This window comes from Phacochoerus africanus, chromosome 2 (assembly GCF_016906955.1).
Source record: "Phacochoerus africanus isolate WHEZ1 chromosome 2, ROS_Pafr_v1, whole genome shotgun sequence".
NCBI lineage: Eukaryota > Metazoa > Chordata > Mammalia > Artiodactyla > Suidae > Phacochoerus > Phacochoerus africanus.
In genome coordinates this window covers 165,883,008-165,898,372 of record NC_062545.1, presented here as the reverse complement: position 1 = coordinate 165,898,372, position 15,365 = coordinate 165,883,008, and the positions used below count along the sequence as shown (strand labels likewise).

At 41.5% G+C, this 15,365-nt stretch overlaps 1 protein-coding gene across 1 annotated transcript in view; it reads left to right on the top strand.

Moving 5' to 3' along the window:
- The window catches only part of INTS14 (integrator complex subunit 14), a 34,467-nt gene that overhangs the window by 13,667 nt on the left and 5,435 nt on the right, over positions 1–15,365 (top strand). Inside the window, exons 7-9 of the mRNA XM_047767104.1 lie at positions 2,139–2,231; positions 4,741–4,885; positions 6,426–6,559. Coding sequence (XP_047623060.1) covers positions 2,139–2,231; positions 4,741–4,885; positions 6,426–6,559 — 372 coding nt within the window. The remainder of the gene's footprint in view (positions 1–2,138; positions 2,232–4,740; positions 4,886–6,425; positions 6,560–15,365) is intronic.

Here is a 15,365-nt window from a genome sequence, read left to right as displayed (position 1 = left end):
TTTTTATTTTCTGTGTCTTTAGCTCTTGGCTGTCTGGAGGTAGGGCATCCATCTCTTTTATTGTGACTAGAAGCAGTGTATTAAGCTGTTCCAAACGTTTTGTCTTCAAACCAGTTACATTCTACTTCTCTCTCATCCTTTTTTTTTTTTTTTTTTTGATGAGTAAACTGTGAATACATCTTTTCTTCCTAAACAAAATTTTAATGCAAGATTTTCATTATAGCTTATATTTAAACCTTTTAAAATGTAGGCCTTTTTCTACTGAAGTGAAAAATATCTAACTGCTCATGCTGTTTGATTTGTAACTCAACTAAAGAAGGTAATGACAACAAAGCTCCAGAGAAGTAGGTTTCCCTATGGGTTAGAAGTGCAGTGTACTCACCATGATGCTGATTTTTTAAAATTGTTTTGAGAGTACGAATGTGTTTATGCCTAGAAGAAAGACTAAAAAGCAATTCAGTAAATTTTTTTTTTTTTTGCAGGGGGGGGTTCTTTTTAGGGGCCCGCTGGTGGCATACAAAAGTTCCCTGGCTAGAGGTCAAATCTGAGATACAGCTGCCAGCCACGGCCACAGCCACAGCAACCAGGACCCAAGCGGTGTCTGCGAACTACACCACAGCTCATGGCAGTGCCAGATCCTTAACCCACTGAACGAGGCTAGGGATCGAACCTCCTTCCTTATGGATGCTAGTCAGATGCATTTGCTCTGAGCCACGACAGGAACTCCAATTCAGTAAAATATTAGTAAATGTTTCCATTCATTATGAATAATAAGTGACTTTATTTTTCTTCTTTACAATTGTTAAGTTTTTATACTTATAATAATCAGAAAAAAAACTTTTAGAGAGTACTTTAGGATACAACTTTTTTCTTATTTTAGATTTTCAACAAATACTTTGATCTTTAACAGCTTCTATAAAGCAAAGAAACCATTGTCATATGTAGACTGCTACCTTGGTTTTGTAGAGAATGTAATTCTGTCTCAAGGAAATGTGTTTAATGCTATAGCCATGCCTTCCAAGGATAGCTGCTTGCAGTTGTTGTGGAAGTATTTGACTCTGATGCCCCCTGGTGACCTGAGCATCCCTGACTATACAAGGAGACTTGACTACGAAGCTTTTGCCTTGTTTGGGGACCTAGCCTCATAAAAATAGTCCAGAACTAATTTGTCCTATAACTTAAATCCATTAAATAAAAGACAATTATCTTTACTTTCCTAGTTACTTAAAATGCAAAGTATTAGAGTCATTTAGAGAAACTTTTTTTTTTTTGTCTTTTTGCCATTTCTTGGGCCATTCCCATGGCATATGGAGGTTCCCAGGCTAGGGGTCCAATTGGAGCTGTAGTCTCCGGCCTACGCCATAGCCACAGCAACGCTAGATTGGAGTGGCGTCTATGACCTACACCACAGCTCACGGCAACGCCGGATCCTTAACCCACTGAGCAAGGCCAGGGATCGAACCCACAACCTTATGGTTCCTAGTCAGATTCGTTAACCACCGAGCCACGACAGGAACTCCAGAGAGACTTTTTTTTTTAGTGGCCACACCTGTGGCATGTGGCAGTTACCAGGCCAGGGACCAAATCCCAGCCACAGTTCCTGCAGCAACTGTGGATCCTTTAATCCACTGTGCTGGGCCAAGGATTGAGCCTACAGCTCTGCAGCAACCCGAGCTGCTGCAGTTGGATTCTTTTTTTTTTTTTTTTTGTCTTTTTGCTATTTCTTGGGCCGCTCCCGTGTCATATGGAGGTTCCCAGGCTAGGGGTCCAATTGGAGCTGTAGTCTCCGGCCTACGCCAGAGCCACAGCAACGCAGAATCCGAGCCGCGTCTGCAACCTACACCACAGCTCACGGCAACGCCAGATCGTTAACCCACTGAGCAAGGGCAGGGACCGAACCCGCAACCTCATGGTTCCTAGTTGGATTCGTTAACCACTGCGCCACGACGGGAACTCCCTGCAGTTGGATTCTTAACCCACTGTGCCACAGTGGGCACTCCAGAGAAGCTTTAAATAACCTTCCTGGTTATCATATTTGAATTCTGCACCTAAACATTGTGTTTATGAAATCTAGTATATAGAAAATAATGTACTTTTCCACAGCACAAATTAATTCTATGTTGATGCCTTCTTTTCAGATTTGGAAATAGTGGGATTTATTGATATAGCTGATATTTCAAGTCCCCCAGTTCTGTCCAGACATCTTGTCCTACCTATAGCACTTAACAAAGGTGAGTCCTGTTCCTATGCCAGTCTTACATATGAAGCCTCTTATCATCTAAAGTTGTTCTTAAGTGTTAGGTAGTAGAAGAGCCCACTTTGCATAATTTAGGGGAAAGAGTAGGTACAGGATTAGATTGGATTTTTTAAAAATGGAATGTTGCCTAATATATTAAAAAACTAATTCTGCTGCTTTATGACTATGGAGAGCATTTTCACACATATTTATTACATGCTGCTTTGTTAATTTACAGTGGAAGTCTTCTTTAGAAATGAGAATGCTTATTCCCTCACCCTGGGCTCTGCCCTTCCCTGTAGGAGCATGCAGGGAGACCACAGTAGTTCTCATAAGGTTGCCTGATAATTGTGAAATACAGCTTCATAGGGAGAAACCACACCTATTCTTTGCCAGTGCCCAGCACATAGTAGATACTCAGTAAACAGTGTTGAATGGATGAATCCAGGCCTTTGTGAGGCCTCATTACTACAGAATATACTTCTCCAAGAGCTATAGTTTTAGCTCCTAAATTCAGTATCTCTCTGGAGAGTCTCTAATACTTTTAAACATCTCTTTGTTCTATGCCGAATATCCACTTCATATCCACCACCTTTCTCCAAGTGTATATAGTCAATCAGATTTCCACTCACTGAGTTATGAACACATTTCATTTACACACAGTTATCTCAGTTGGAGTGTTGGGTATTACATAATCTTCTATTATACATTTGTAGAATCTTTGATATGTTCCCACAGATGTCTTATTGTGATCATTGGGTTTATACTTTATCTCTCTTGATATCGATATTGAAAACAACTTGGTTTCCCTTATTTCTAAGGCCCCGAGGGAATTATGCTCACCTATATAAATTGCTAAGAAAGAAAGTGGGCAAAATGAAGAGTTTGGGTAGGAGAACAGTGGGAAGGAAAGTATGGGAAGGCAGAATGGAGCCATGTTATAAGAGCTATTAAATGTCAGACTAAAATGGGCAAATTCTTCCTCTTGAAGAACAAAGTCTTTGAATGAGATTGAACACACAGATAATTCTTGAAGGAAGTTAATTGGAGGAAGATATCATTCATCTATCCGCAGAGTGTATGAGAACCTGGAGTTGGGGAATTGAGTTAAGAAGCTCATGGAATAGTGACTGTTCTTTGGAGTATCCCATCCATTACTGCCTATTGCTGTCAGTTGAGATCACTCTGACATCTCTCTCTCTCTATTTCCGTTTAGATGATGCCTGAAACCCCCAGAGAGCATCTAGCTTATGTCCTAGTAGAAACTAAGGAAAGCTGAGTTTTCTGTGTAGAAGCTTCACTGAAATATAATTCACATACCATACACTTCACCCATTTAAAGTGTACAATTCAGTAATTTTTAGTGTGTTTACAGAGTTATGTAACCATCACTACAATATTATTTATTTTATTTTATTTATGTATTTATTTATTGCTTTTTTTAGGGCCACACCCGTGGCATATGGAGGTTCCCAGGACAGGGGTCTAATTGGAGCTGTAGCTGCCAGCCTACCCGACAGCCACAGCAATGCAGGATCCAAGCCACATCTGCGACCTACACCACAGCTCACGGCAACACCGGATTCTTAACTCACTGATCGAGGATCGAACCTGAAACCTCATGGATCCTAGTCAGGTTTATTGACCACTAAGCCGAGACTGAAACGCCTATATTTTATTTTATTTTATTTTATTTTATTTATTTTTTGCTTTTTAGGACTGCACCTGTGGCATCTGGAAGTTCCCAGGCTAGAGGTTAAATCGGAGCTGCAGCTGCCAGCCTACACCACAGCCACAGCAGCATGGAATCCCAGCTGTGGCTGCAACCTACACCACAGCTCACAGCAATGCCAGATCCCCAGCCCAACTGAGTGAGGCCAAGGACCAAACCCACATCCTCATGGATATTAGATTCTTTTTTTTGCTGCTCCACAACAGGAACTCCAAACCACAATTTTAGAATCAGAATTTTAGAACTTTTACTACCTCTAAAGAAATCCTTGGAGTTTCTGCCATGGTGCAGTGGGTTAAGAATCCAACTGCAGCAGCTGCAGAAGAGCAGGTTCAATTCCTAACCCAGCTCAGTGGGTTAAAGGATCCAATATTGCTGCAGCTGTGGCTCAGATTCACTCCCTGGTCCAGGAACTTCCATGTGATATGGGTGCAGCCATTTGAAAAAAAAAAAAAAGAGAAAGAAAAAGAGATCCTTTAGCTATCAACCGCTCACCCTTCATCTTTCTCAGCCCCAGATAACTGCTAACGTCCTTTCTGTCACTATAGATTTGCCTATGCTGGATATTTCATATAAATGGAATTCATATAACATGTGAAAACTGATTTTTATGTGGACGTAGGAAAACTGGATTATGAGTTTTTCTTACTTGTTGTAATATTCCTTTATAACTCTATATACTTCCAAGGCTAGAAACAGCCAAGAGTATAATTGGGGTTGAGGTTGTTTTGTAGCTAATCTCGGTCTGACCAGTTTTCTCTTCTTTTCACAGAAGGTGATGAGGTGGGTACTGGTATAACCGATGACAACGAAGATGAAAATTCAGCCAATCAGATTGCAGGCAAAATACCCAACTTTTGTGTCCTGCTCCATGGCAGCCTAAAGGTGGAAGGAATGGTGGCAATAGTTCAGTTAGGGTAAGAAAGATTTTTACCTTTGGTTGAGTGGAAGGGAGAATCCATTTACAAAATGAATTACTTCTCAGACTTCTGAAATAGAAAGGGCCTCTTCACTTTTTTTCTCTCCCTGCCATAGCATTCCCCCCATTACCTTCTAAACTACTCTTAAAATCATCCCCTAGAATAACTACAGAGTGAGCCTTTTGATTATATTGCCTTCATATTACACCTTTTCTCAGTTTTCCTCTTTTTTATCCTATCCAGGAAATCTGGGTTCAGTTAAAGCAATGCTACCAACTTCCTATAGGATCTTATGCAGTATTCACAGGCTCCTCAACTATAAAACAAGGAAGTAGAACTAAATGAAAAAAGATGCTGATATCCTTGAACATTTTACTCTGTGCCAGGTACTCCTCTAGGCACGTTACAAATATTAACTCATTTAATACCTCGTAACAACACTAAACAGGGGGTATCAATATTATCCCCATTCTTTAGATGAGGAAACCGAGGCTTTACGAGCAAGTCAAGTCTTGCTCAGGATCACACAGCGAGTGAATGAAAGAGTCAGGATTCTTATCCATACATCCCGACTCTCATAACACTCATAGCCACTTTGCTGTATTCCATCCCTATGAGGAAAGCCCTTCTAGCTGTCACTTTGACTGTAGTCTTGAAATTTACAAAACTATCTGCTTCCCTTTCTGTAATACCTGTTGTTAGAGAAGAAGAGGTGACCGATCATCTCTGACCATTACCTGGGATTGACTGGTAGAGAAGATGAAGTCAAGTTAGGAGTACTCAGAGTAAGCATGGCTCCATTTCTGCCTGAGTTAAAATTAGCTGATTCAGGGAGTTCTCTGACGGCCTAGCAGGTTAAGCCTCCTGTGTTTTCACTGCTGTGCCTCTGGTCACTGCTGTGTGGCACAGTTTCAATTCCTGGTCCAGAAATTTTCACATGCTGCAGGTATGACAAAAGAGAGAGAACCTGAGATAAACGTTGCAACTCTCATTGAGAAAAAAAAAAAAAAGGCTGATCCAAAAAGAAGAATGCCATTCTTATTAGATATCAGTTTGCTGTATTTCTTGGTACTCAAGCTACTTGTACTAGCTCTGAACATGAGACTCACCTGGAGCCCTTTGAGAAGCGAGAGCAGAGCTGGGTGATGGCTTTTTGCCCTTTGTTAGAAGGACTTCTCTATGTGGTACTGCTGTGAATGATTTACAGGTGGCCGAAAAGACTGATAGATCAAAGCCCTTGCTCCTCACCATCCCTGCAACTACTTGCTGCCCTTGTGATTTTTATTTCTCTTTAAGACTGCTCTTGATTTCTATATTTACATAACTGAATAATAACATATGTCCCCAAGGACTGGTAATATTAAGGGGCAGCAGTATGCATTTTCAGGTTTAGAATTTGGCTTTAGTTAGTGAAAGTAATGCACCTAATTTCAAAGCTGAAAACCATGTGTCTCCGGAGAAAACACAGGCTAGAGTTATTTAATTTGACAGTCCCGGGCTTGATGTTCTTCTGATCTTCCATCTTCTCTCCATCCAGTCCTGAATGGCATGGAATGCTCTACTCCCAAGCTGACAGCAAGAAGAAATCAAACCTCATGATGTCTCTCTTTGAGCCTGGCCCAGAACCTCTCCCTTGGCTAGGGAAAATGGCACAGTTGGGTCCCATTTCAGGTATAACCCAGATCAGATTTTATTTATCCTGACTTTGTTTTCTATCTGCTGTTCTGAATGGCTCTATCTGTACAGTCAGAGAGTTGCATAATTTCCCTTAGGAGTGTCCTGTAGTTTCTGATGCTGGATATATGGACATATATGTGAAGAACCCCAAGAGAGTTTGATGTTTGGACTTTTAACTTTACAGCTCGGGGAAACCAACATTTAGGTTGCTTTCAGTAAATATAAATGCTCTAACTGCTCAGAGTGTAAAGATATTCTCTATAAGCTCTTTTTTTCTTTAGTGTATTATGTTCAACCCAAGTACCCCTAGTCATTCCTAGAGAATTTAATCCCCTTCCTTCTTGAAACTGTTTTCCCTTAGTTTGCCTAACATTGCACTCTCCTGGTTCTGTCTTTTTCCTTGGCAACTTTTTTTTGTTGTCATCTTATCTTTTCTTCCTTTTGCTTCATGATTCCCAGGGTGTTGTTCTTTCCCTTCTTCTCTTGGGTTATTATTCTGTCTTGGTTAGCCCATCAGCTCTTAGAGCTTCAGACTCTCAAAGATCTCTAATTTTGGTCCTGCTTGATCTCTCCTTGAAACTTGTTAATTTTTTTTTGCTTTTTAGGGTCACACCTGTGGCATCTGGAAGTTCCCAGGCTAAGGTTCCAATTGGAACTGTAGCTGCCAGCCTACGCCACAGCCACAGCAATGCTAGATCCAATCCACGTCTGAGACCTACACCACGGTTCATGGCAACACCAGATCCTTAAGCCCACTGAGCAAGGCCAGGGATCGAACCTGCAACCTCATGGTTACTAGTCGGATTCATTTCCTGAGCCACTAGGGGACCTCCAAAACTTGTATATCTTTTTTTTTGTCTTTTGTCTTTTTTTGTTGTTGTTGTTGTTGTTGCTATTTCTTGGGCCGCTCCCGCGGCATATGGAGGTTCCCAGGCTAGGGGTTGAATCGGAGCTGTAGCCACCGGCCTACGCCAGAGCCACAGCAACGCAGAATCCGAGCCGCGTCTGCGACCTACACCACAGCTCACGGCAACGCCAGATCGTTAACCCACTGAGCAAGGGCAGGGACCGAACCCGCAACCTCATGGTTCCTAGTCGGATTCGTTAACCACTGCGCCACGACGGGAACTCCCAAAATTTGTATCTTATTTGCAGTTCCCGGTTGAACCTTTCCACCTGGATATTCTGTCTCAGTCTCAAGCTCAACATGTTGATATACAAACTGTTGTCTCTCACCCCTTCTCCCATAAACTGTTCCTTCTTTTGACTTTCCTACTCCTTCTGATTAGGGCCTTTATACTGCTAGGTATTCAGGCTCCATATGTAGTGTCATCCTTGATTCATTTGGGCCCATCTCCATTTTAGGAACTTCTACCAAGCAGCCTATTCTGGGAACTAAACAAGTTAGCAGGAGTTACTCAAAGGCCAGTGGAGAGTGAAATAATAAACACAGACTGGGACACGATCAGAGTTGACCTCAAGGAGAGGGGACAATCAGCTCTGCCTAGAGGACTCAGGAAAACCTCAACAGAGGAGAAACCCCCCCCCCCCAGCTGAGTTTTGAAGAAAAAGAGGGATTTTCTGAGCCAGTGAAGGAAAAAAGGGGCATCTTGCACAAATGGAGCACCATAGAAAAGAGAGGCTCTGGAGCACATGTGAGGGTGGGGATAGAGAGGCCAGATGGTGGGTTAGAGATTGGCAGTGACTAGAGCAGGGCAGGCCCTGCTCTAAATGTGAAGAGCTGAGGCTTTATTCTCCAGATACTGGGAAGCCACTGAAGGGAAGTAATATGACCAGATCCTTCTGGCTGTAATGAGATCAGTGAAGATACCAGTTAGGTGACTTTGTATGCTAGGTACTGGTACCCCCTAGAGTTGTGCAGTATGGCTGAAATCCAAGTGAAAGGTAATACATTTTGCATTTAAAAAGAGAACTCTGGAGTGTGGATTTGAAAGGGTGAGGGCATCCTGTAGTTAGAAATCTACTGTAACAGTCCTAGAGATGTGAAGATGAGAGGCAGGACAGGGGCAGGGGCTGGGGAATCCATGCAAAATATATTTAGGAGGTAGAATCAACACTATTTAGATATGAGAATAAAGGAAAAGAAAAGTTGAGCATGATCCTAGGTCTTCTGACCTGGCCTGCAGGGTGAAAAATGGTACTATTAATTGACACAGAGCAGAGGAGGAAGAGTAAATTTGGTAGGAACCTCTTTCTGCTTGTTTTTTGGCCTCGTTCAAAGCATGTGGAAGTTCCTGGGCCAGAGATGGAACCCTTGCCACAGCTGTAACCAGAGCCGCGGCAGTGACAAAGCCAGATCCTCAACCCACTAAGACACAGAGAATCCTGGAAAGAACATCTTTTGTACATGTTAAGTTTATGCCTGTGAGATTTAGATAGAGGTGCCTGTAAATAATTCCTATAAAAATTTGGAGTTCAAGTGAGAGAGCAGGGTTGAAAATATAATTTTTAGTTATAAGCATATCACTGATAGTTAAAATGGTGAGAATGAGGGGGATTGCTTGGGGCAGTAATTCACATATATGAGCTTTTATGTACAAAAGTAAACCTGGGGAATGTGTTTAAAAATTCTGTTTCCTGGGCTGCACCTATGGAGATTTTGATGTAGTAGGTGTGGATTCAAACCCAGGAACTTGGAGTTTTAATATTACCCAAGTGATTACAATCCAAGTAATCAATAACCATGCGTTAAAAAGTCCTTTGGAGTTCCCTACTGTAGCTCAGTGGGTTAAAATTTGATTGCAGTGGCTCAGGTCTATGTGGTGATGTGGGTTTGATCCCTGACCCAGCACAGCAGGTTAAAGGGTCCAGCATTGCCACAGCTGTGGTTCGGATTCAGTCCCTGGCCCAGGAACTTCCACCACATGCCTCAGGTGCAGCCATGAAATTAAAAAAAAGAAGAGGAAGAAGCCTACCCTCAGGAAAGTACAGACCAACTACTGGGGGCAGTACAAACGGTACTAGTGAAGGAAAATGAGAAGGAAGATGCAGATAAAAGAGGAAGATTAGGAGAAAAGGATGTCACAGACACCAAGACAATAAAGTGATTCAAGAAGGAGGTTCTATGTCTCATGAGCACATATGTCTTATACACATGTACCTGCATTATTAGTTAAGGTCTGAAGGATGCTTTTGCCATTGAAGCCTAGAGAAGATTTTGATGGAATATAGGCCCTAGAAACTAGGCTAAGAGTCAGCAAACGTTCAATACAGGGCCAGATAGGAAATATTTTAGATTTTACAGGCCATTATAGTTTTTGTCCACTAAGCTGTGCCATTGTACCACAATACCTAAACCATTTAAAAGATATATAAAAACTATTCTTAACTCAAAAACAGGGAGTCAGCCATAGTTTGGCCACTCTTGAGATAGGATCCAGGGCCTGGGGTCTTAAAGCTCACACAGAATCAAGAGAGACAAGACAACTAAAATCCCTGAGTAAAGCTTGGAATGTGGAAGGTCTACCACCTCTGAGAGGATGACAAGAAACATTCTACCCATTATTTCTTACTTTTCTGCATATAAGAAACATAGAAGTCTCCAAGAGAAATTGAAGCCCAAATCCCACACAATGGAGATCAACACTACTCATTCCCAAACCAAACTAAAAACTGGTTCTGAAGCAATGAGACCCATAGTGCATCTTCCAGAAGCTAATGTAATGGCTCTGTAGGAATACCTCTATAAGCCAGGGCAAAAAGACTTTTTTGAAAAAAAACAAATTACCCACTGGAGATGAGTTTGTGATTTGAAAAAAAGTTTTAGGAGTTTCTTGGTGGCCTAGCCATTGAGGACTCAGCATTGTTACTACTGTGGCTCAGATTCAATCCCTGGCCTGGGAACTTCCCATGCCACAGTTGCAGCCAAAAAAAAAAAAAAAAAGTTTTAAAATCATATGAGGATTTTATCTCCTTTGAAGGAAGACCACCAATAGGACAATTTAGCACCTTGGAGACTTAATCTGAAAGAGACTGTAGAATGAGTATTTTAAATGATTGAAGAGTTTTAGGAAGGAATAGAAAGCAAGAGGAAAGAAGAGGAGACAATGAATCAAGAATCATTTGATCTGGAGTTCCCGTTGTAGCTCAGTGGTTAACGAATCTGACTAGGAACCATGAGGTTGCAGGTTCGATCCCTGGCCTTGCTCAGTGGGTTAAGGATCCGGCGTTGCCGTGAGCTGGGGTGTAGGTTGCAGATGCGGCTCAAATCCCGCTTTGCTGTGGCTCTGGTGTAGGCTGGTGGCTACAGCTGGATTCGACCTCTAGCCTGGGAACCTCCATATGACGTGGGAGTGGCCCAAGAAATGGCAAAAAGACAAAAAAAAAAAAGAATCTTTTGATCTTGACAGGAGATTCTTAGTGGGTTTTTAAGAGTAGCTTCAGGAGTTCCCATTGTAGCTCAGCAGATTATGAACCCTGCTGGTATTCACGAGGATGCAGATTCGATCCCTGGCCTCAAGTTGGTTAAGGATCTGGCTTTGTTGTGAGCCGTGGTATAGACTGGCAGCTGCAGCTCTGATTAGACCCCTAGCCTGAGAATTTCCATGTGGCCCTAAAAAGCAAAGAAAAAAAAAGTAGCTTCAGCAGATGATTAGTCAGGAGACAGGTTGAGGAATGACTTAGAGATGAGGAAATGAAATTGACAAATTTGACCATAAGAGGGAGGAAATAGGACAGTAATTGGAGGAGAACCTGGGGCAGAGGAAGTGTTCGTGTGTGTGTGTGTGTGTGTGTGTGTGTGTGTGTGTGTGTGTGTGTGTAGAGAGAGAACGATTCCTCACCTTTACTCGCGCTCTCTGTAGCATATCTGCATTCATTCTGCCTTTTCATTCTTTCTCACAGCTCTTGCCTTCTGGCTTATGTTACCTTTCACTTAGATCAGAGATCAGCTAATTATGGCCTGCAGGCCAAACTAGCCCACTGCTTGTTTTGTAAATATAGTTTTATTGTAGAGTTTTATTACAGAGTCACATTTACTCATTTGTATATGACCTGTGGCTGCTTTCCTGCTTCAAAGGCAGAGTTGAGTAGTAGAGACCAAATAACCCACAAAGTCAAAAATATTTACTCTCTGACTCTTTATCAAAAAAAACCTTGCCGACCCCTTATCTAGACTATTGTCACCACAGCTGCCTGTCCATAATCTAAGGTAGTAAATAGCATTCACATTCCTTTCTGATCTGGCTTTTTTTTTTTTTCTAGCTGTGCCTGTGGCATGAAGTTCCCAGGGTCCTTAACCTATAGGCTACCAGGGAACTCCAATGTATTCTTAATTCAGATGGAACTCCTATTTACTCTGCCCTGTATTAAGTTGTTTTTTCCTCTAATTATTCTTTTCAATGAAGATAGTAACATTTATTGAACATAACTTAGTGCCAGGCACTGTGCTAGACAAAATGAAATGTATCATGTCATTTAATTCTCACAACAATCCTTTGAGATTGGGATTGTAATTATGGTAACAAGTAATAAGCGATGATAAAACCTATCTTAGAGATTTGTGGAGAGAATTTATTGAAGAAGTGTGTATTGAGTCCCTGACACACAGTAAGCACATTTTAATGGCAGATCCTCCTATTTTTATTATGTTTTTTAATCAAAAGTGTACAAAATAGTACTGCTGTTTATACTTATCCCTCCTACTCCTAATTCTGTCCTAAAGACAACCATTTTCAATTTTTTTCTTTTAATATTTACTTACATTTCTAAATAATATAAGTATATAGCTATTTCTTGACTTTTTTCTCTTTTTTTTTCTTTCGTCTTTTTGCCTTTTAGGGCTGCACCCGCGGCATATGGAGGTTCCCAGGCTAGGGGTCAAATCGGAGCTGTAGCCACTGGCCTACACCACAGCCACAGCAACTCTAGATCTGAGCTGTGTCTGGGACCTACACTGCAGCTCACGGCAACACCGGATCCTTAACCCACTAAGCAAGGCCAGGGATCGAACCCGTGTCCTCATGGATGCTAGTCGGGTTTGCTAACCACTGAGTCATGACAGAACTCCTGACTTTTTTCTTTTTAAATGTCATTTTTTGATTTTTTAAGAGCAGGTGTTTAACTCTCTACCACCATCATCCCTATCTACCCACCCAAGAAGCACATTCTTCCCTTCCTTAATCCTTACAGTGTGGTTATGGTGTTCTTTTTGGTTAAATCAGTAGTCTGTCCTTGTAAGGTGAAGTCAGTGTTTTTTGCTACTAGTCCATGTCATGTACCAAGTTACATTTCCTTTGTTTTGCAACTCTTTGTCCCCTACCCCAGACATTACTTAAAAAAAAATAGATCTTTCTTTTTTCTAGCAAGCAAGATAAATGTATTCTAACTTCAATTAAAAGGAAAGCTCCAGGAAAGACACTGAGTTTCCCCAGTCCCCTGAGAATCCAGGAAAGAGCTGAGCAGCAGGGCTGTGGGGGAGCCAAGAGCAGAGAGTGCAGCCTTCACTCACGGCCTTCCTCCTACTTTCTTTACTTTTCCTCTTTCTCGTTTTTCTTTGCTGTTTTCAGTTAACCTATTACTAATTCCTAAGTAAAATACACTATTTTTTGTCAGTTTCTTTTTTTCTTGTAGTCATCTCCCCTTCCTCTGGTTTCATGAATGGGCTGGTGGTTCTCTAGGCCTGTTGCATGGTTGTCATCTCAAGTCTTCCCTTCACATCTCTCATGTGGGTCTCCTGTTTCATGAATTCTCCTGAGAAGAGGGTGCATGGGAAGTAAACACTGGAAATCTTGCATATTTGGAAATGTATGCATTCATCCCTTATACTCAATTGACAGTGTGGTTGGATTTGAGTTCTGGGTTGGGAATCATTTTTCCCTAGAGTTTTGAAGCATCACTCTGTTGTCTCTTCTGGTTTCCAGCGTTGTCACTGAGAGTCTAGGGCATGCTGACTCTGGTCAGGGCTTTGACCCTGGTTTCTGTTTCTTGGGCTCTCCTTGCTGTTCTTCTGGTGTCCGTAGTGTTCTAGATTTTTAGAATCATGAACCTAGTTTTTGGTCTCTTCATTCATTGTGCTAGGAACTCAGTGGGCCCTTCCGTTTGGCAACGCATGTTCTTCAGTCTTGGAAATGTGAATACGTTTTCCTACCCTATCTCTCTGTTTTCTTCCTTTCTACAGCATGTATTTATGATTTGTATGTGTGTGATTTTCTTAGCTTCTCCAGCCTATTTTTCCTTTTCCTTCTTGTTCTACCTTCTTTAACTTATCTTGAACTTTATCTTGCAGGGTTTTTTTTTTTTTAATTTCTGCTATCATATTTCTTATTTCTAAGAATCTCCTGTTGTTTTTTCCATAAATGTCTGTTAAGCCAGTAACCACTTATAGTTTTCAAACAATTAAAGACAGTACAAGATAGGCTATGATTAGATGTTGAGGTGTTCGGTACTGACACTGAATGCTGTAGGATAAAAGGGTCTAGAGAAAACACTGTCTCCCAGAAAAACCTGGAGCAGCCCCAAGGAGAAGGAAGAGTAGGCTCTGCACCTGGGACCTAATAAGTAAGTTTGGGTAGGTGAGGAATGGCAGTTGAAGTAGTGGGAAATGTATTGGCTCAGGCCCAGGTGAATCACTGTGAAATCTGAGCCTCAGTTTTTTCATCTTTAATGAGACTGATAACCCTCTAGGTTGCTGTAAGGAGCAAAGTTATATATATATGAAGTATTTTGCACATAGTTGGAATTTATTAAATATTCTTTATTCTACAGGTCCCTTGAAACCATAAAAATATCTTCTCTGGCCACACTTTTCAACACACTGCTTGCTACATAGTGAGGTCTTATTATAGATAATAAGTGACAGAAGGAAGGAATAAATGAGGAAAGGAAAACATTCCAGATAAGGGGATAACAGAAGCCACGGCAAGGAGATTAGAAATAAGCGTGTTGCATGGGAAACAACTTTTGGGATCTTGGGCTGACTGAAATGATTTATGTTTTGACAAGTATTCATGGAAATATGTCTGGAAAGCTGAGCCAGTACTTTTTGGAAGGAATGGGAGGAGAGAGGACTAGCACTGAGATAGTATGGGGCCAGTATAGACATCTAAATTAATGACTAGATGGGGGTTAGAGAGCTTCTGGCTCAGTAGAGAAACTGGGCTAATTCCAATTTTCAACATGAACTTTAGGGCAAAGAATTTACGATCCCCAGATTTGTTGAGAAAATGCTTCCTGCTCTGTCTCTCCTAGAAGATGGTAATAATAAGAACAAAATGTAAGTTTGTGGCAAAGTTTCATCGACCCAGGAAGCAGGTAGAAAAAACAGAAACCCTTATTTATCCCCGTGCCTGTAAAATCAACATGGCTTTAAATCTTTGGAAGCAATAAACTAAGAAGCTGTAAGATAGGGTATATTTCACCAAAAAAAAAGTATTTCTTCCCTTGCTCTTTGGCCATATATTTATTATTTATTTATTTATTTGTCATTTTTGGCCGCCTCACAGCATATGGAGCTCCCAGGCCAGGGATCAGATCAGAGCCACAGTCATGACCTAGCTACAACTGTGGCAATGCCAGATCCCTAGCCCACTGTGCCAGGCCAAGGATCAAACCTGCCTCCTGATGGCTCCCAAGACACCATCAATCACTTTGCCCCATAGCAGGAACTCCAGCCTCATATAATTTTACTTTAAAATTTTCTCAGTGCCTAGACATATGCTGTCTAATCCAGTAGCCGCGTGTCATGTGAGGCTATTTTAATTTAATAAAATTCAGTTCCTCTGTCATACTACCCACAATACATCAAGGGTTCAGTGGCCACATGGGCTGTGGCTATTACTCC